At 45.4% G+C, this 20,851-nt stretch overlaps 1 protein-coding gene across 2 annotated transcripts in view; it reads right to left on the reverse strand.

The window, feature by feature from the left end:
- PODXL (podocalyxin like) overlaps positions 1-20,851 on the reverse strand; it is a 75,554-nt gene that overhangs the window by 15,658 nt on the left and 39,045 nt on the right. For both annotated transcript variants that reach the window (XM_073002486.2, XM_073002485.2), the window contains exons 2-4: positions 9,223-9,723; positions 7,691-8,046; positions 5,858-5,929 (exon numbers count right to left, since the gene is read on the reverse strand). In XM_073002486.2, the coding sequence (XP_072858587.2) occupies positions 5,858-5,929; positions 7,691-8,046; positions 9,223-9,723 (929 nt within the window). The remainder of the gene's footprint in view (positions 1-5,857; positions 5,930-7,690; positions 8,047-9,222; positions 9,724-20,851) is intronic.

The raw sequence follows: 20,851 nt of genomic DNA on the forward strand, positions 1-20,851 counted from the left end.
GCAATCACTACGTCAGACTGCACAGGGAAGCCATTGAAATCCATAAGCACCAGCAGAACTTCAACAAAAAAGAGGAAAGTTTGAAACTCAACAAAACTTGGCTCCCAGCTTTCAAAAATACAGTGTGCAAAAGGTCAACGAACTCTACCTAGCCACAAGGACCAGGGATCACTACACACAAAAGACCAGTTAATGACACCCATCAATCACAGTGACATATAATCTCTCCTCCTTATCACAATACACCCACAACAAGACACACTAATCACCCAGCCTATCTCACAGCCATAAATATTCCACTCCCAAGCCAACTACACCAGAGCACAGAGTGCTGTCCTCTGAAGATGCCGGCCACAGAGACTGGCAAAACGTTAGGAAGAACAACCTCAGAACATGGCCAAAGAGCTCGAAAAACCCACAGCAACCAATGCCTTATTACCTTGAACGAGTTCAAATCTCCAGGGACGGATGAACTGCATCCAAGAGTACTGAAGGAACTGGCTGAAGAAATCTCAGGACCGCTGTTCATTATTTTCTTGAAATCATGGGAAATGGGGGAGATGCCAGAGGACTGGAGGAGGGCCAATGTTGTCCCTATCTTCAAAAAAGAGGAACCTGGGAACTACAGGCCAGTCAGCCTGACATCAATCCCAGGCAAAATTCTGGAACAGATTTTAAAGCGGCCATTGTGCAAGCACCTAGAAAACCATGCAGCAATAACGATAAGCCATCATGGATTTGTCAAGAACAAATCCTGCCAAACTAACTTGATCTCATTTTTGATCAGGTCATCTCTCGAATAGACAGAGGGAATGCTGTAGACATAATATATCTTGACTTCAGCAAAGCTTTTGACAAAGTGCCCCATGAGATCCTGATTAGCAAGCTAAATATGAGCCATGTAGGCTACAAAAAAGGCCAATGCTGCTGCTGCTATTATTATTATTATTATTATTATTATTATTATTATTATTATTATTATTATTATTATTATTATTATTATTATTATTATTATTATTATTTTAACAGAAGTATAGCATCCAAATCCCACAAGTTACTTGTTCCTCTCTATTCAGCACTGGTTAGGCCTCATTTTGAGTTACTGTGTCCAGTTCTGGACACTGCACTTCAAGAAGGATGCTGACAAATTGGAACAAGTTCAGAGGAGGGCAAAGTTGGCAAGGCTCTCTTACAAAATAATTACTATATGACTTGCCCGTGCCAATCAGCATCACTGCTTGGAAAATGTACTCTTTAAGAGCTTAGAACTGCAGAAGAGCAGGAAGGGACCGTCTGGGTCATCTAGTCCAGTCCTCATCGAGGAAGGCCCAGGCGGAAATCGAAATCCCAACCTCTGGCTCCCCAGCCAGAGACCTAATCCACTGAGCTATCCAGCAATTCATGAAAAGAGATTTTCATTACTTTATTCACTCACATTAATTTACTTACTTTCACCATTTCTTATTATGGGGGGAGTGGGGCGGGTTGTAAACCACTCAAAGAGCATGCATACTCTAGAGCGATATACAAAGTGGAACATTAAATCAATAAAATAACTGGTTACTGTTATTCAAAGGAATGCCAAAAAAAGGTAATTCGTGGCCTGACTTATTCCTCACATTCCACTCTTATTGGCACTGACTGATATGAGAATGCCATAGGATTTGCATAATTTCTGTCCAAAAGTCTATAATCCAGGGTTGGACAAACCAGGATAAACCAGGGTTGGACAAACCAGGACAAACCAGGGTTGGACAAACCAGGGTTAGATAAAACAGGGTTGGACAAACCAGGATAAACCAGGGTTGGACAAACCAGGAAAAACAAGGATTGGACAAAGTTCCACATGTCACCTCGAAATGTACTCAGCATCATTCCATAAAATAAAATAAATTAAAACTTGTTCAAAAAGTACCCTTATTCCCTCATATTTCTTAAGTTTTTCCTTCTTTAAACTTTTCGCCATTAGAAGGCACCAAAGGGTTTTTCAGCTTTAAACAACTGAGAAATATTTGGGATGGGGTTCGGTTTGAGGGCACAGGAGCAGGGGTGGACCTCCCAGGCCTAGATGGGTGTGTGCACACATATGTGTGTCTGCGCACACTTGCACCCAGCCTCGACACTTCTGGAAGTCACCCATCCCTGCTGTAAACCATGCTTTAAAGGGCCACTTAAAAACCACCTTTCTGAAGAAACTGGAAAATCTTATTCACTACCAATAAAGTAACTTTGTTCTTACTCCTTACGGTACTTTTGCAAAAGTAACTTCCTTACATCCTTGTTACCCTCAAAAGTCTAGTTGCAAAGGGCTACGTCAACCTGCCCCCTGTTATTTCCATGTTTGCTTTATCACTTCGGGTCGTCCTATACAGAGCGCCCTGCCAGGGACATTGCAGGAAGACGGAAAGAAGGCAGGAGGGAATCTGGAGAGTATTCTTAGAGGAACAGAAGATGTTGACATTGGTTACCCCTGAAACACAACACAGCGAGGACGGAGTGTGTCTGTTTTACTTTTTCAATATGCAAAATTTCTTCTGAAAAATCTGAATTTCAAGTCGAGAGGGAAAGGTTGTTCTCGAAGGAAAATTTTCTTGCATGCATGCCAAGGGAAAACCGCTAACAAGCGCGCCAGGTCCGCTTCCAGCCGGACTGGATGACACCCGCTCTGATAACAGCATTCCCGTCGGCTTGACGAGTTCCCCTCTTGCTTCTGTCTCCTCCCCGTACGGCCTTTGAAGCCTTCCACATTCTTTGGCTAAACTTAACAGGCACTCTGACCTAATCTTATTCCCACACTGGCAGGAATCAAAAACTGACATTCCACCCCGGGGATGAAGTCATGCTCCTCGAATCAACAAACGGAGCACCACCCAGATGTGGTCCTGGGTGAGAGAGAGAGAGAGAGAAATGGAGGAGGCAGCCGGAGAGGAAGGGAAAAGCAACAATACCCGTCCTCCTTTCACCCCCAGCAGGTCATGAATCAAATCCAACGGGTGAGGGTGGCCTCCCTTTGTTAGGTTTTGCATCAGGCTTGTAAGTTAACACACCATGAATCCACCCGCTCCGCTTTCCTGACACAACGAGAATCATCAGAGGGTCGCACAACTTTAAAGGTGGGAATTAATAAGTCATGTCAGCAAAGTAACACGTTTGCTGGGCGACAGTAAAGCAGCGCGCGGCTCTGCAACACGAGAGCCAGCTAGCAGAAGACCTGGAGCAAGTTCAGAGGAGGATCAGGGGGCTGGAAACCATGCCCTAGGAGGAAAGACGGAAAGAACTAGGCAGGTTTAACCTGGAGAAAAGAAGACTGAGGGGAGATAGGAGAGCACTTTTCAAAGACTTGAAAGATGGCCATATAGAAGAAGGGCAGGCTCTATTCTTGGTCATTTCAGAGTGCGGGACATGTCATAATGGGCTCAAACTACCGGAAGCCAGATTTAAACTGAATACAGTGGTGCCTCGCTTAACGATTGCCCCACATTATGGCAAATCCGCTTTACGACGATCTTTTTTGTGATCGCAAAATGGTGGTCTAAATGGGGGAATTTTGCTTAGCGATGATCAGTTCCCTGCTTCAGGACCGATTTTCGCTTTACGACGATCAAAAACAGCTGGTCGTCGGGTTTTCAAAATGGTTGCTGTGTCCTTAAAATGGCTCCCCGCTGTGCTTAGGGTCGGATTCCTCGCTATACAGGCAGCGAAAATGGCTGCCGTATGGAGGATCTTCGCTGGACGGTGAGCTTTTACCCCATTGGAACGCATTGGACGGGTTTCAATGCGTTTCAATGGGGCTTTTATTTTCGCTTTACAATGTTTTTGCTTAACGGCGATTTACCTGGAATGGATTATCGTCATTAAAAGAGGCACCACTGTACCAAGAAAAACTTCCCAACTGTTAGAGCAGTACAACAACGAAACCCATGACCTCAAGGGAGAGGTGGTGAGCGCTCCAACACTGGAGGCCTTCAAGAGAAAATTGGACCGCCCACTGTCAGATATGCGTTGATTTGAATTCCAGCCTTGATCAGGGGGTTGGGCACTTAGAGGCCCCTTTCAGTTCAGTTATTCTCTTATTTGATGAAGCGGTGCTTAGCTCTTTCCCCATAGCTCTTTCCTTCCTTCATCTGGACTTTCTTCTGATCTTTGAGCAGAACTGGAAGATGAGCGAGTAAAACCCAGTGGGGAAAAGAGACCATCGTATGGGGGGGACCCAAGAAAGGGGACAGACACCGACACCCAATCCTCCCATTCGTTGGGTCTTGATTCATTTGTTTGCGTCTGTTCGTTTGTTTGATTTTTACACCAACCAACGGACCAAGGGTCACTCTGGGCGGTTCATAGACAGTAACAACAACAAATGTGGCAACATCAAGTGCATTAAATTAAATTAACCAATGGAACTGAATAATAAACATTGAAAACGGAACTGAAAACAGGCGGCAATTGGGTCAAAGGCGGGTGCTCTTCAGGATCTTAAGTTTTCAGACGCTGAAAGGCCTGACGGAATAAAAATGTTTTTAGAAGCTTCTTAAAGGACATCCGTCTCCAGAGATCTGGAGCAGGAAATTTTGCCGAAACATGTCGTCTCCCAAAAATGGAACTGTTAACGGCTGGGAGGCAATTCCCAGTATTTTTAAAACCACTTTGCAGGGTGGGTGGGGGTCAAAACAAAGCGGAAGGGGGAGCCTGAACCTTCTTTGAAGACGCAACTGTTGTTTCCAGAAGTTTTCAAGTTTAGGCACTGCTATGTTTTGGGTGAGAAGGACTCCGGGGAGCTTGTACCTCACAGGAACAGCCTGGGTTAGTTGTGTTACAGGATCCCCATCCTTGTTTTTAGATGATGGAGAACACAGTGGGACCTCAACTTACGAACGTCCCTATCTACGAACATTTCGACGTACGAATGGCTCCATTCACAAAAATTGGAAACGACTTTGGAACGGCGCCTCGACCTACGAACGAAAAAAGGCAGGGGAAAAGGGCGGGAAATTCGAATTTCCAGCCCTTTCCCCCTACCTTTTTACCTTTTCTCTTCCCTCAGAACGCATTGATCAATTTTCAATGCATTCCTATGGGAAATGGTGCTTCAACTTAAGAAAGTTTCAACTTAAGAACGCAGTCCCAATGCAGGTTAAGTTCTTAAGTCAAGGTGCCACTGTATGTCACTTTCCCACCTATTGTGTTTTTCTGAGTTAGAGAGTCTCTAACTGAAGTTCCATTGATTTTGGTGACTCTACTCCAGGTAGGACTAATGTGGAATTTAACCCTCAGTCCCCCCCATCTGCAAGATGGTGATATTAGAGCTGGTCAACTTTACAGGGTTGTTGTAAAGACCACTGAGACAGCACTCGCAAAATACTCTCAATGCTCGGATTCGAGCACTAGAGAAAACCTGAAGACGACCGACACAGGAGATCTTTCCGAGATGTGGTTCTCAAGACGCTTCCTCCTTCACCTGTGCATGATGGGCATGGGATATCAGCAATGTTGTCTCTAAGCCATGCGGCCACACAAGCCAGGTAATATATAAAGCAGAAATTGTGAAAATAGATTAAGAATTGGGAATAATGATGCACTGTCAAGTACATTCTGACTTATATTCAGAGATGTGTTACCCTTCCCTTCCTCTAGGGGCAACCTTGGGACGGTGCAGCTGGCCCAAGGCTACCCAGGCTGGCTCTTCTCCCAGGAGGCTCCATGGGGGAATCGAACTCCCAACCTCTCGCTCTGCAGTCAGACACCTGAACCACAGAGCTACCCAAACAACTAGATGAAGAATTACAAAGCCTTTTTTTTTACAAGAAGGTTGTTAGTGAAACAAGCAAGAGCACATTTAGCACTTTTCTGATGTACTTACGCAGGTTCTAGATTCATTCATGGTCAAAAGGATTCCCTGGTATTCAGACGGTCTGACGCTCTCACAGATGATCTGGGGGGGGGGAGAGAAAGGGGGCATCTACGTGTCAGGCACATAAAAGTCAGTTCCCTTTGAAAAACGGGGTCCCATCTTCCAATAAAACAAAGTGTAGATCAGGGCTTCCAGAATGTGTGGCTCTCCAGGTCATGCAAGTTTTCACTGTCTATTACCTCTGTCCTAGATTAAGAATAAGACTTGTAGTCCAGTTAACATTTCAGGGGGACCATAGCTTCTCCATCCCAGCCTAGAAACCTGCAGGTTCCATCATTTGGCTTCAACCCCTCCTGGCAAATGGTCAAGACTTTTCTTCACTCGCCAAGCGACCCTTCAGAACACAGTTCTGGACTACAACTCCCACCATCCCCAAACTTCAGCCATGCTTGCTGGTGCTGAAAGGATGAGATTATTTTTTAATGCTGCTATTGTTGTTTCACTTATACTCAGCCCTCCACTTACGGAAATCAGGGCTCTGTGGCTCTTCAGTTCCTCATTTGATCCTCAAACCAACCCTGTGAGGTTGGCCAGGTTGAGAGAAAGATAGTGAGTGTGCATGTTCATATTATTATTATTATTATTATTATTATTATTATTATTATTATTATTATTATTATTATTATTATTATTATTATTATTATTATTATTATTATTATTATTGTTATTGTTGTTGTTGTTGTTATTGTTGTTGTTGTTGTTGTTGTTTTATTTATTTATTTATTTATTTATTTATTTATTTATTTATTTATTTATTTATTTATTTATTTATTTATTTATTTATTTATTTATTTATTTATACCCCGCCTATCTGGGCGACTCGTCCACTCTAGGCGCACGTCTGTCTGATCCTCTATCTTATCTTTTTCTTTTCTTTTTTTATGATGGGTGCTACTTTTGCTGAAATGCAGTGGATTAGATCCAATATATATAGCCTAGATCAGGGCTATATATTGGATATATATCAGATATATATATATTGGATCTAATCCACTGCATTTCAGCAAAAGTATGCATACACGCACGCACGCACACACACACACACACACACGCACACACAAATTGATTGGATCTAATCCACTGCATTTCAGCAAAAGCAGTACCCATCAGCAAAAGAAAAAAGATATGAGAGAGGAAGATCAGACAGACTGGCATAAAATATGAACATGCATGCTCACTATCTTTCTCTCAACCTTTCCAACCTCACAGGGTTGGTTTGAAGATACATATATATTACTCTTACAGCAAATTGTAAACCTAACCTGGGGCAGAAGGTTTAACTCTGGCTGATCTGATAGACATTTTTGGTGTTGTTGCTTCCAGCACCTACCTGTGAGTTGAATTAGGTTCAGCATGGCCAAACATGGTGTGCGGTAGTTTGTGTGTGTGTGTGTGTGTGTGTGTGTGTGTGTGTGTGTGCCTGCGTGCACATGCCAGACCCCCCCAAACTAGAAATAGATCATGACTTTTCTGATTTGCCATTTTTAGCTTGACGGAGCCTTCTTTCCAATCATCGAAATCCAGCTGCTCCTAGAAGCTTCCTGGAGTGGAAAACAGCATTTTTCTTTCTACGTCAATGCATTTTTCTCTGGCGCTAGGGTGGGGGGTGAGAGTTTCTGGGGTTGGATGCCACAAGAGCCATGGAGGCTGCCCGAGGTCGACAGGCGCCCACCCCTCCAGCCCCCAGCCTAGCCAGCTGCCCCCTGTGACCCTCTGCAGGTTTCATGAACATTGACCCCCCTGGTATTTTGGGGGGCTACCGCGCTCTGGCTGTCTGCTTACCTTGGTGTGGGCGGCACATAAACCCTGCTTGCTTCCGCCAAGAGGAGACGAGGTTAAGTGTGGCTCCGGAAGAGTGGTCGCGGAGGTCCTCCGGGTCAAATCCGAGGTGGTCGAAAAAGCAGGCGGAGGTGGTGGAGGAGGGGTACTGCCTTGGGTTCCCCCCGGGGTTGTCACAGGGGTCGGTATTGCTCCCTCGGGCGACGTGTGCCCCCGCTTCGGGGCGGTGGTCACAACCGCCCCACCTGGGGTCACTCTCGTCATCGTCACGTTTCCAGGAGCGTCACTCCCCGGAAGGACAGCAGGGACCCCTTCCCCTGACGTTGCGTGGACTGCCGTCGTCGTAGGGGTGTGGGATGCTTCGGAAAAAGATCAGAGGGGGAGAAGAGAAGGAAAATGCACAGATCAGTATTCCGAAATATCTTCTATTGGCCTCACCCCAACAAGGCCCCAAACATCAATAGGGCGGGTTCGAGATGCACGGCGAAAATATAGGTGACCTTCAAGGCCTCTTTGATCCTAACTTGGAGGCCTATATATATTTTTTTAAAATGCAGGTTGCGTCCAATGAGATGGAGAATAAAAATAATGAATGGGATCAGTGCATGGAAGGGGATTGACGCTTTCCTGCCTCCCCATTTTTTAGGGGGCGGAGGAGGGAGGGTTAATCCAAAGCTAACATGTCCCTTAGGAAGAGTTGAACAGCTTCCGGAACTGGCCACACTGGGGGATCCTGGCGTGCCACACACACTCCCTGCCCATCACGAAGTATTTTTTTGTTTGTTTTTGTTTTAAACAGCTGTCTCCAATTGCAATTTTGCACTTGCAGTTCATGAACAATGACTCCACTGGCATTTAAAATTGCAAAACCACTGCAAGCTGGCTAAGCCGCAGTGAAAAACCATATTTAAAATTTGTTTCTTTAAAACTGCTTGCATGTAGATAGGAAGACGGATGGGCTGATTTCTCTTATGGACCTGCTTCTTTTATATGCTAGTTTTGTTTACATGTTTATTAACCCAAAGAAGTAACATGCATGCACCTGTGGCACACCTACATGTCTGCGAGCAGATACCAACACATCTCCTAAATGAAATTTGAACTGTTACAATTTACTCTATCTCCTTTGAAGTCCAATGCCTTATTCCGATGCATATGAGTGCCACGGTCAAACTGGATATTGCAGGAAAACTGGAAACCTGTTGCTCTTCCAGAGACATGATGCAGGCAGACCTTCAGGTCTGAGCCACTGGACTTGGAAATGAAGTGTGTGCTTATTTCCTGATGACCAATCACAAATCAGAGCCAGCCCACTGGCCATCAGACCTTCTCATAACAAATGTCCTCTCCTAATCACAAGGAACCGGTCGTACATCATGGGGGTCTGACTCTGGGATATAAACCGGCCTCAGTTTCCCACATCCGAGGGCAGCAACAGGGCTGGTGGAAGGCAACCGGCCACCCTCTGGACCTCACCACAGGAAACGGAAGTGCAGTTTCTCAGGACACTACATTCAAGTGTAAAAGCTCAGCACCTGTTGGGGCAACCGACGGCGATGTTTCCTTTGGCGTCGGAGAAGTCCCCGTCGCCTTTCCTGACGCATCCGAGCTGGAGGAAGTGGATCGGGCCGGGCCTTCTGAACTCACTGTGCTCGACCGAGTCAAAGGTGTCACAACTGGGGGCGTCACCCGCACCGTGGTGGCTCCTGTGCGCTGAGTACTTGCACCTGTTACAGGTGGAGTGGTCGGCTTGGCAGTGGTCAGTCGAGCCCCTGACGGCAATGGTGAGGGGGTTCCCAAACTTGGTGTCGTTCCTTTTGGAGTTGTGGCATCAGAGCCCTTCGTCACCACGGGGCTGACGGTGGTGGCAGAAGAAGCTTTCGCCGTTGTCTTTGTCACTGACGGAGAGCTCCCGGCGATGCCCGCGCCGGATGTAGGAGCAGGTGCAGCCTCCGATGACTTTGCTCGGGTAGTTGGACTTGCCGTGGTTAGGGTCGTGCTCGTTGCCTCACCGGCCACCGTTGTGCTGCTAGCCCCTAAAAGAGACCCAAACAATTGGGTAAATCTTTGAAACGGCTGGCACTCCATCTTCTCCAACCTGCTTCCTTTCAGAGAAGATGGGACTGCAATGGTCAGGATCTCTAAACCGCAAGGGCTTTATCGTCCGGAAGCTGACACCCTGCCAACTCTGAAACTTACCATATTTTTCGTGTATAAGACTATACTTTTACCTAAAATCTTTAGACTAAAAATTGAGGGCCATCTTATACATGGAAATAAGCTGAGGAGAAAAAACACAAGTGGAGGGGAAAGCAGGGAACAAAGTGATCCTGCAAGGCTTTGATCCCTGCTTCCCCCTCCACTTGCTGAGCCTTAGCAAAAGGAAAGCAGGGATCAAAGTGCTGCAGGATCGCTTTGATCCCTGCTTTCCCCTCTGCTTGCTAAGTCCCATGGGGCTTAGCAAAAGGAGGGGTGAAAGGATCAAAGTAATCCCGTGGCTGTATAAGGGGGAAAGGGATCAAAATGACCGTGCAGTTGTGGAATTGCTCTGATCCCTTTCCCCCTCCTTTTGCTAAGCCGCGTGGGGCTTAGCACAAAGGGAGAAAGCAGGGATCAAAGCCATCTTACAGCACTTTGATCCTTTTTACCCTACATTTGCTAAGCCCCACTTAGATTTCTTAATTTCGGGTTAGAAAAGTGGGGGAGCATTTTATACATGGGGGTGTCTTATACACAGAAAAATACGGGTAACTTGCTCATTCCACACTCCCACTTGTTCCAGATACTCAAAGCAAAAATCTCAGAGGGTGACCTCTGGCGAAACTTGGCCCTTTGCAGTATAAGAGCACTCTTTCTTTTGATCTTGGGGGAAAAAAAGAGGTTACAGGTCTCTGGCGAGCAGCTGTGGTGGGGAGCTGAGATGCGAATCAACCCGGATAAATAAGGGGAGGTAGAACAAATCGACCTTGGAACAGCTGCCCCTTGGAAGCAAGGGTTGTTCTTATACAGGATAGCAGCTTCTGAATCCACACCATGGGAACAAACCCTCTCCCAAATAGAACTTAAAATCGGAAGGAGAAATGATAAGAACACAAGAAGCAAGAATTTGGAAACATGATATTTTTGGACTACAGAACCCGGAACTCACCAGCCGCTGTTTTAGCAAACTACAATTCCTAGGCTGACCTCCTGCCCGATTCCGAATTACAACTCCCAGTGTCCACCCAACTAGCAACTGGGTATAGTAGTCTACAAAAGTGTGCAGAGTACATTGTCATCAATAGGCTGATGACACGCAACTCTGTCTCCACTTCTCGGTATATGAAGCTGTGCAAACCCTGGAATGCTGCCTGCTTGAGGTTATGGAGTGGACAAGAGCTAACAGGCTAAAATTGAATCCTGGCAAGACGGGCATCCTGTTATTGGGTGGCAACCCAGATTGACTAGGAGGCCTTTGACCCGCTCTAGATGGGGTCACACTCCCCCTGAAGGATCAGGTTCTTAAACCTGGTGTATTCCTGGACCCAACGCTCTCTATGGAGAATCAGATCTTGGCTGTCGCATGGTCTGCCTTCTTTCAACTGTGGCAGATCACATACCTCCGCCCCAACTCGACAAGAAGTCCCTGATGACATTGGTTCATGCACTAGTAGGTTGAAGATGGTCTACTGCAATGTTCTCTATATGGGGCTTCGCTTGAAGGCGGTTTGGAAGCTGCAGCAAGTGCAAGATGTCAGTGCATTTGGCTGGTATCAGAACATCAATATGCAACCCTATTTCACTAGCTGTCAGGGGCCTCCCTGGCAAAGTTCAAGATGCTATGATTGAAATTCAAAGCCCTAAATGGTTTGGGATCTTGCTACTACTACTACTGCTGCTACTAATGCTGCTGCTGCTGCTGCTGCTGCTGCTGCTACTACTACTACTACTACTACAGTGGTGCCTCGCTTAATGATTCTCTCGATTAACGAGCAAATTGCTGTACGATCAGGTTTTTGCGATCGCTTTTGTGATCGCAATACGATGGTTTAAATGGTTTTTTTTCATTTAACGATGATCGGTTCCCTGCTTCAGGAACCGATTTTCACTTTATGACGATCAGCAAACAGCTGATCGTCGGGTTTCAAAATGGCCGCTGGCTGAAGAAAATGGCTCCCCGCTGTTTTTAGGAAGGCTTTTTTGCTTAACAGGCACCAGAAAATGGCCACCGTATGGAGGATCTTTGCTGGACGAGCAGGTATTCAGCCCATTGGAACGCACTGAATGGTTTTCAATGCATTTCAATGGGTTTTTTTTATTTCGATCGACATTTTCGCTTTACAGCGATTTCGCTGGAACGAATTAATGTCGTCAAGCAAGGCACCACTGTACTACTACTACTACTAATAATAAATGGTTTATTATTGAATCTTAGTTTCTGTTGTGAATATTTTTATTGTAAGTCACCCAGAGTAGTGGCCCGGCCATTAGGTCGGCTGTCCATTTCCCGACGGACAGTCAGGGCGAAAACTCGGAACGTGGGCTGAAAGATGTGAATCTCTCCAGGGCGAGGGTGATAATAAACAGTGGTTAACTTTATCTATCTAAGACCCAATCCATCAACCAACACAGAGGGAGGACCTAAATTAAATAGAAAAAAGACAAACCCTCCCTGCCCTGCCTTTTCCGCACATATCCGAGTCTTTCACAAGTTCCTGCCACGGAGTCCACTCCTCTGTCCCAGGCCGCTTCCTTATCGAGATGAACACTTCCTCCTCCCTTTGGTGATGTGATTTAGACAGGTTTGGAATCTATTAATAGCGGGGAAGGGAAATGCAAAAGAATAACTGAGGAAATACCAAGAGACGCACCCTGCTTCGACAGACGGGGCAGGCATGTCTCTGGCACAAAGCCATGGCCAGCTCATAAGGTGGACCGGGAAAGTGGACGCGACAGCGAACAGCCGCGCCACCGAGGCCACCGAGCATCGTCAGGATCCCCAGCTGAAAATTTTGCAAATTCCCATCTCTTCTCCCCAGTCATTGCCCATTAAGTGGGGCCAAGGGTGAATTTGATCACTGTCCTCTCAGAGGGAGTCAGAAAGGGCCAGCAATAAGGCAAGGAGGTATACTATCTGATACAGATTTGGGGTATACTATCTGATACAGATAACTATCTGAATAAGCAAACCTATCCAACCCTGAGTGCCCACTGGAAGGACAGATCCTGAAGCTGAGGCTCCAGTACTTTGGCCATCTCATGAGAAGAGAAGACTCCCTGGAAAAGACCCTGATGTTGGGAAAGTGTGACGGCAAGAGGAGAAGGGGATGACAGAGGATGAGATGGTTGGAAAGTGTCATCGAAGTGACCAACATGAATTTGACCGAACTCCAGGAGGCAGCGGAAGACAGGAGGGCCTGGTGTGCTCTGGTCCATAGGGTCACGAAGAGTCAGATACGACTATATGACTAAACAACAACAAATCTGATATATAAGACACTTTGAAACAATGGGTCTAATGCAGCTGGAGTTGTGGCTGTCATTTCCTGCCAAACATCTCCCCAGAACTTTGAAAAATTCATTTTTTAAAAAAGACAAGAATGACCACAAATCTCCCAGTCACCATCCTGGCGATGCTGGCAGTAGCAATCTGACAGAAGTAGTTTGTGCTTTAAAAAAAATAGAAAATAACAGCCCTCATTTTCATAAGCTCTGTGTAAGCAATCACTTCCCATGTGTGAAATTCACACTGAGATTTTTTTTAAAAAAAGTTAAATGCTTTTACAGTTTGATCCTGGTTTTATTTACTGCGAAATGTTTTTTTTTTTCCTTGCATTGCGACGAGAAAAGGTCACATTCTTGGAAAGAAGCTGAGGAACGTATGCAACGAATACATACATAGAGCGAGATGGACAGAGATCTGGACATTCACACTATATGGTCCCAGCTGAAATAATAATCTTGCTAAATTCTTGTTTTAAAAACCTTTCCTTTGATCTCACAGAGGCAGCTGTGGTCAACTCTCCACCCTGGTTGGTCCCCTCTTGACTGCCAGCTGATTCACTGGGGGAAAAAAACCAAGAGGGTTGGGGGCCGCTATGCTATGGAATTCTCTTTCTGTGGAGGAAAGGCTGGAAGAATTGGGCGTTTTTAGCCTTGAGGAAGGAAGACTGAGCAGGGAGATACGATAGCACTCTTCAAATACTGGAACGGTTGTCATACCATCTTAATTTCTTATACTGTACTTTCGCCACCTTGGATCTATAAGATACTTTTTTTGGTTTTATTGTTTTTTAAATTGGTAAACCGCCCAGAAGTAGATCTTTGGTCTAGACGGGCAGGATAGATAGATAGATAGATAGATAGATAGATAGATAGATAGATAGATAGATAGATAGATAGATAGATAGATAGATAGATAGATAGATAGATAGATAGATAGATAGATAGATAGATAGATAGATAGATAGATACATGGACGGACAGATGGACGGATAGATAGGTAGATAGACAGACAGACAGACAGATAGATTAGATAGATAGATGGACGGACAGACGGACAGACAGACAGATGGATAGACGGACGGACGGATGGACAGACAGAGACAGGCAGGCAGGCAGGCAGGCAGACAGACAGACAGACGGATGGACAGACGGACAGATGGATAGATAGATAGATAGACAGACAGACAGATAGATTAGATAGATAGATGGCCGGACGGACAGACAGACAGACAGACAGACAGACAGATAGATGGATAGACGGACAGATGGACAGACAGAGACAGACAGACAGACAGGCAGACAGACAGATAGATAGACGGACGGACGGACAGATGAACTGATAGATGGATAGATAGATAGACAGACAGACAGACAGACAGATAGATTAGATAGATACACGGACGGACGGACAGACAGACAGATGGATAGATGGATAGACGGACGGACGGATGGACAGACAGAGGCAGGCAGGCAGGCAGGCAGGCAGGCAGGCAGGCAGGCAGGCAGGCAGGCAGGCAGGCAGGCAGATGATAGATAGATAGATAGATAGATAGATAGATAGATAGATAGATAGATAGATAGATAGATAGATAGATAGATAGATAGATAGATAGATAGATAGATAGATAGATAGATAGATAGATAGATAGATAGATAGATAGATGGATAGACAGACAGACAGACAGACAGACAGACAGACAGACAGAGGGACGGACGGACGGACGGACAGACAGACAGACAGATAGATTTAGGATTTCCCAAGAACAATGTTGTACTTTTAAAAATTTAAAATAAGGCTGTATTAGGTTTTTGCATGTATTTTAATTCTAAATTGTAAACCAAGTTTGTTTGTTTTTTGAATTAAAAGAAGCTGGATGACAGTAAGCCAGGGAGCACAAGAGTTTCTTAAAAACCAAAGAGGTAGAGCAACGCTAAGACGCTAAGAGCCTCCTTGGTTTAGAGCACAACACCCGTCCAACTTCACCTAGCCTGGGACCCTCCCTATTTTTGCAATCTGCAAAAAGTAACATTTCCAAGTTCCGCTCCTATGCTGGTAAAACAAATTTAAAGAGAGGGCAAAGACTTTAGTAAAACCAGTGAAATTTCATTGGCAGCTTGAGATACTCCTAAATCTGATGCATCTCCTACAATACAGTATAAGGCCCGTAGAATGGAGTCTATTAGTGTATAGGACCCTGAACTTGTGAGATCAGCTGGGGGGGGTTTGTTTTTGAAAAACTGTTGAGAATACGGAGTCAGGCAAATAATACGTTGCTGATAATAAAGTGAGATGCTAGCTGGATAGCTCAGCGAGTTAGGTAGAGGCTGGGAGTTCGATTCCCCCACTGTGTCTATTGGGAGAAGAGCCAGCCTGGGTGGCCTTGGGCCAGCTGCACACAGTCCCAGAGTGTCCCTAGAGGAAGGGAAGGGTAATGCAATTCTGAATAATTTTCCACCTGGAAAACCTCATCAGCCACACATAACACAGGTGATGAGAATCCAAATTGAACATCAGTTTTTTTAGTGAGGGTATTATCAAGCCCAGCTATCCAAGGTACAGTGGTGCCTCGCTTTACAACGTTAATTCGTTCCAGCAAAATTGCTGTAGAGCGAAAATATTGTAAAGCGAAAATAAAAAGCCCATTGAAACACATTGAAATCCCTTCAATGTGTTCCAATGGGCTGAAAACTCACCATCCAGTGAAGATACTCCATAGGGGCAGCCATTTTCGGTGCCTGTGCAGCAAGGAATCTGTCCCTAAGCACAGTGGGGGGCCATTTTCTTCAGCCGGTGGCCATTTTGAAATCTGACGATCAGCTGTTTTTGATTGTCGTAAAGCGAAAATCGGTTCCTGAGGCAGGGAACCGATAATCACAAAGCAGAAAAACCCCATTCAAACCATCGTTTTGCGATCGCAAAAACCTCACTGTCAAGTGGACTCGTCGTTAAATGGGGTAATCGTAAAGCGGGGCACGACTGTATTTTGAAACTGGAGATCCCCAAGAATGACTAAGTTCTCTTCGGCCAAAGCACGGTCTCCCACTGAGCTCTATTCCCTTCCCATAAGGCTGATTTCCTAAGAGAGCAAAAAAGAGAGAGCATCTAATAAATGCAGAAAATTGATTCATTATCTAGCTGTTACCTTTGACTAATTATGTTCCTCATGAAACATTTGGCAACTGATCCCATTTGTTGGTTTCCTTGACTAGCCTTGAGCCCCACGGCATGGCGGCTCAACTGCAGGGCTGCAGTCGAAACTCTGCTCATGACCTGGATTCGTTCCGGATGGGATCACTCCCTTCTCATCTCCCGCAGCCTCTGGATCTGAGATCTATAAGCTCAGGGGAGGTAGACTTCAATGGGGCACAAAGTCAAAGGGAAGAGTTACAAAACCCAGCCACGAGGAGAGAACGGAGGTTGCAAAAGCAGGCCTGCCCAAATCACAGAAAGGAACAATGGAACGTTTCCCACACATCCATAAGATGGGGTGTGTGTGTGCGCGCACATAAATACATCTACACCCCATCCCCTCCTATTGGGAACGCACCCCAGTTCTGCGAATTTCCAGTGAAGCCTGGAAAATATGTCCAGAGCTTCTACCGTGAGAGAGCTCAGAAGAAATGGTTCACACAGATCAGGAAATGAGGCAGGAACTGCTCGAGAGGAAGAGAGCGGAACATAATCCAAGCCCCAAACAACCTTTAGCCCAGCTCAGCTTCATTCCACCAGGAGGATGCATTAACGGCCAGATTATTTATCTTTAAGATATCTTTCTTATTCTTTACCAAGAAGCATGATTGAGAAATGTCGAGATTCGATCTCTCCAGCACTTGGAACCAACCAGCTGCAAATAACTACTGACATCTTCTGAATACCTTCCCTTTTTTCCTCCCAAATACCAAGGCTAACTACATTATGACTCAGGAACAATATCATTTCTTTTGTGGTCTTGAAATCATCTACTTTCTGTTATTTCCATCATTCCTGGAGGGATGGCTTCCCAAAATGGCGGAGGAGGAAGATCACATGGTTCAAGCGCTGGCTTTTGGTTGCACATGCATGCTGCAGAATCCTACCCTTGTCATGGAAACTGAGGTAACAAGGAAGTGTGTTTTGTACCACAGGCCCTCCGTTTGTTGCAGTGAGACTACACCAATAAGTTTCACAAGCCATTAGTAGTGACAAGATAATCCACCACTAGAAGTGGTTATCAACCACTTCTAGAATCATAAAATAATGAAGGGACCCATAAGACCATCCAGTCCAACCCCCTGCTCAAGGCAGGAATTCAAACCAAAGCAGATCTGACAGGGGGTGGTCCAATTTCCTCCTGAATGCCTCCAGTGTTGGAGCGCTCACCACCTCTTGAGGTCATCGGTTCCGTTGTCATACTGATCTAACAGTTACAAAATTTTCCCTGATATTCATCCTAAATCTGGCTTCATCTAGCTTGAGCTACACACGTTCTGCATTCTGGTAGGAGTGAGAACTCATCCTGCCCCTCCTCTATACGACTGCCTCAAGGCAACACCTCAAGGATGGGGTAAGGCACAGTCCCCCAAAACCTTATTCCTAAATAAAACTCATTAATTCCATAAGGGACCTAATGCTGACGGTTTCTCCCACATTGTCTCCCTGTTCTAAATGGCGCCTCGCCTCTGCTGTAAGATAAAAGCCGTAACGGATCAACACCAAAAGCCTCTTTTGGTCCAACGTCCTGCTTTCCACAGTGGCTAATCAGATCCCCCTGGAAAACCCACCGGCAGCATCAGAAGGAAATGCCCCCCCCCCGTCGCTCCTTAGTAAGAGGTATTATAAAACTTTTAAATCAATATTGATTCCTAAGTTAAAAATGTTTTATAATCAGATATTGGAAGGAGAGAAACTACCAGACTCTTGGAAACATTCATTGATAACTCTTATTCCAAAACTCCGTAAAGATTTAACAGACTCAAGTTCATATAGACCCATTTTATTATTAAACCAAGATGCAAAGATATTTACAGCAATTTTTGCGAATAGAATGAATACGTTTATCGCAAAATATATTAAAGAGGATCAGAATGGGTTTATAAAGGGAAGACAAATGGGTGGCAACTGCTGCCTCTAGCGGAAGCAAATATATATAATTTAGCCATGTGCAGTGTGAAGAAATCAGTCTGTTTATCATCATCATAATCTTAAAAACTGCAGAGCTGGAAGGGGCTCTCTGGATCATCACGTCCAGCCCCTATCAAGGAGAAACAAGTGGGGAATCAAACTCCCAGCCTCTGCAACCGGATGCCTAAGCTGCCGAGCTATCCAGCTGCCCTGAATATTATTTCATTTCATTTTATTTGTCTGCTGCCTTTCTCTCTATTACGGGACCCCAAGTGGCCAAACTGGGTAAAAACCCAACAAATTACAGTGGTGCCTCACACAACGATGTTAATTGGTTCCAAAAAAATCAACGTTGTGTGAAACATCGTTCTGTGAAACACCATTTCTCATAGGAATGCATTGAAAACCGGTTAATCCGTTCCAATTGGAACGGATTGCCATCGTTCAGTGAAAATCCCCATAGGAAACATCGTTGATTGAAACAATGTTTCCTATATTGGAATATATTGAAGCCGACTCAATACATTTCAATGGCTTTGCGAAGTCCTTTTTCGCTTCTGTAAAAGTGTCTTACAATGTTTGGACGCTGTTTTAAATGATTGCAATGGTTAGTCCACCTCCTGAAACCTACGCAAACTGATTTTGGTGTTGTTCTGACACTTCGTTAATTTATGATGATTTTTTGTTTTTTCCATTGGAAACCATTAGACAGACCATCCAATGGTTTCCAATGGAGAAAATTCAAAAAATCATCATAAATTAACGAAGTGTCAGAACAACACCAAAATCAGTTTGCATAGGTTTCAGGAGGTGGACTAACCATTGCAATCATTGAAAACAGCGTCCAAACATTGTAAGACACTTTTACAGGAGCGAAAAGGGAAATCGTTGTGTGAAAATCCCCCATAGGAAACATCGCTGTGTGAGGCAGCAAATTTAACAGAAAAAGGCATCGTTGTGTGAATTCATCGTTGTGTGAGGCACTCGTTGTGCGAGGCACCACTGTATTACATTAAAAAAGAACAAGCATACAGTATACGCAAGCAAGTATTGAAATAACCAATTAAAACAGTTGAGAAGAGGCCTTGAAAACAAATGAAAACAAACATAAAATCATCATCATAAAACTACAGGGCTGGAAAGGACTTTAGTGATCATCAAATCCAGCCCCTGTCCAGGAGGCCCAGAGGGGGGGATTCGAATGCCCAACTTCTGACTCCACAGCCAGAGGCCTAAACCACTGAATCTAAAGTCCAGCAGTTCCATGTAAAACTCAAAACTCATCACTGCCCAATTATTTCATTTATTTATTAGATGTATATACCGCCCATCTGGAACGTGTCTACTCTGGGTGGTTTACATAGAACATAAAAATAAACTGAGATAAAATCCAAGTTAATCAAGATGGGGAAAGAGAGTGAAGAAGAAAAGAGAGAGAGAGAAATAAAATAAAAGGGGAGATAGGCTAGGTAATGGTTGGAGCGAAGGCCTGCCTGGAGAGCCATGTCCAAGCTAATCTTGAAGGCCTTCAGTGAGGGGACCAGCCGGATCTCTGCAGGTAAATTGTTCCAAAGGTGAGGGGCCGCCACCAAGAAGGCCCGATTTCTGTTTTTTTCCCACAGGGCCTCTCTTGGCATTCGGCCCCTCAGCCGCCCGGCCTGACTGGAGCAGGTGATACAGGTAGAACTGGGTGGAAGAAGGCGCTCTGCCAGGTATCGAGGTACCTAAACCATTAAGGGCTTTGTATGTAAAAGTTTTCGTTTAGTCGTGTCCGACTCTTCGTGACCCCATGGACCAGAGCACGCCAGGCCCTCCTATCTTCTACTGCCTCCCGGAGTTGTGTCAAATTCATGTTGGTTGCTTCGCAGACACTGTCCAGCCATCTCATCCTTGGTCGTCCCCTTCTCCTCTTGCCATGTAAAGGTTAGCACCTTGAAATCGATGCGGAAGCCAATAGGTAGCCAGTGTAAGGTGGCCAGAGTGGAGGAAATAGGGTGAAATCTTTTCACCCCATTAATCGCCTGGCTGCCGTGTTCTGGACCCTCTGAAGCTTCCGCATCCGTCTCAACAGAAGCCCCACGTAGAAAATGTTGCAGTAGTCTATTCTTGAGACTACTGTACAAGCGCAAGGACCAGCATGGTGAGCGCCCCCTCGTCTAGCTAGGGACGCAGCTGGGCGATCCGTTGAAGGCGTAAGTGGGCAGACCGAACCACGGACGCTACCTGGGTCTCCATGATAAGAAGCGCCAAGTCAAGATGGACGCCCCAGACTGCGAACTGAATTCTTTGTGGTGGGAGTCACTCCCCCCCCAAAGAGAGGGAGTTCCCCAAACCACTGACATCAGGGCCACCCACCCGCAGGAGCTCCATCTGTTAAAAGTTTAGCCAAAAAAGAGGGTCCGTCCAGGAAGGACAAGGGGGGGCTAATGTAGAATTGGTCCACTTTCAGGTTCCCACTGGCCATGCCTATGAAGGTGGTCGGACTCCCCTGAAGATCTCAAGACTCGAGAAGGCTAATATGGAATCAGATGCATCCTTAGCAGGATCCAGTATTATGAGACAGGAAGAAAACCTTCCAC

The sequence above is a fragment of the Pogona vitticeps genome, chromosome 5 (genome assembly GCF_051106095.1).
Source record: "Pogona vitticeps strain Pit_001003342236 chromosome 5, PviZW2.1, whole genome shotgun sequence".
NCBI lineage: Eukaryota > Metazoa > Chordata > Lepidosauria > Squamata > Agamidae > Pogona > Pogona vitticeps.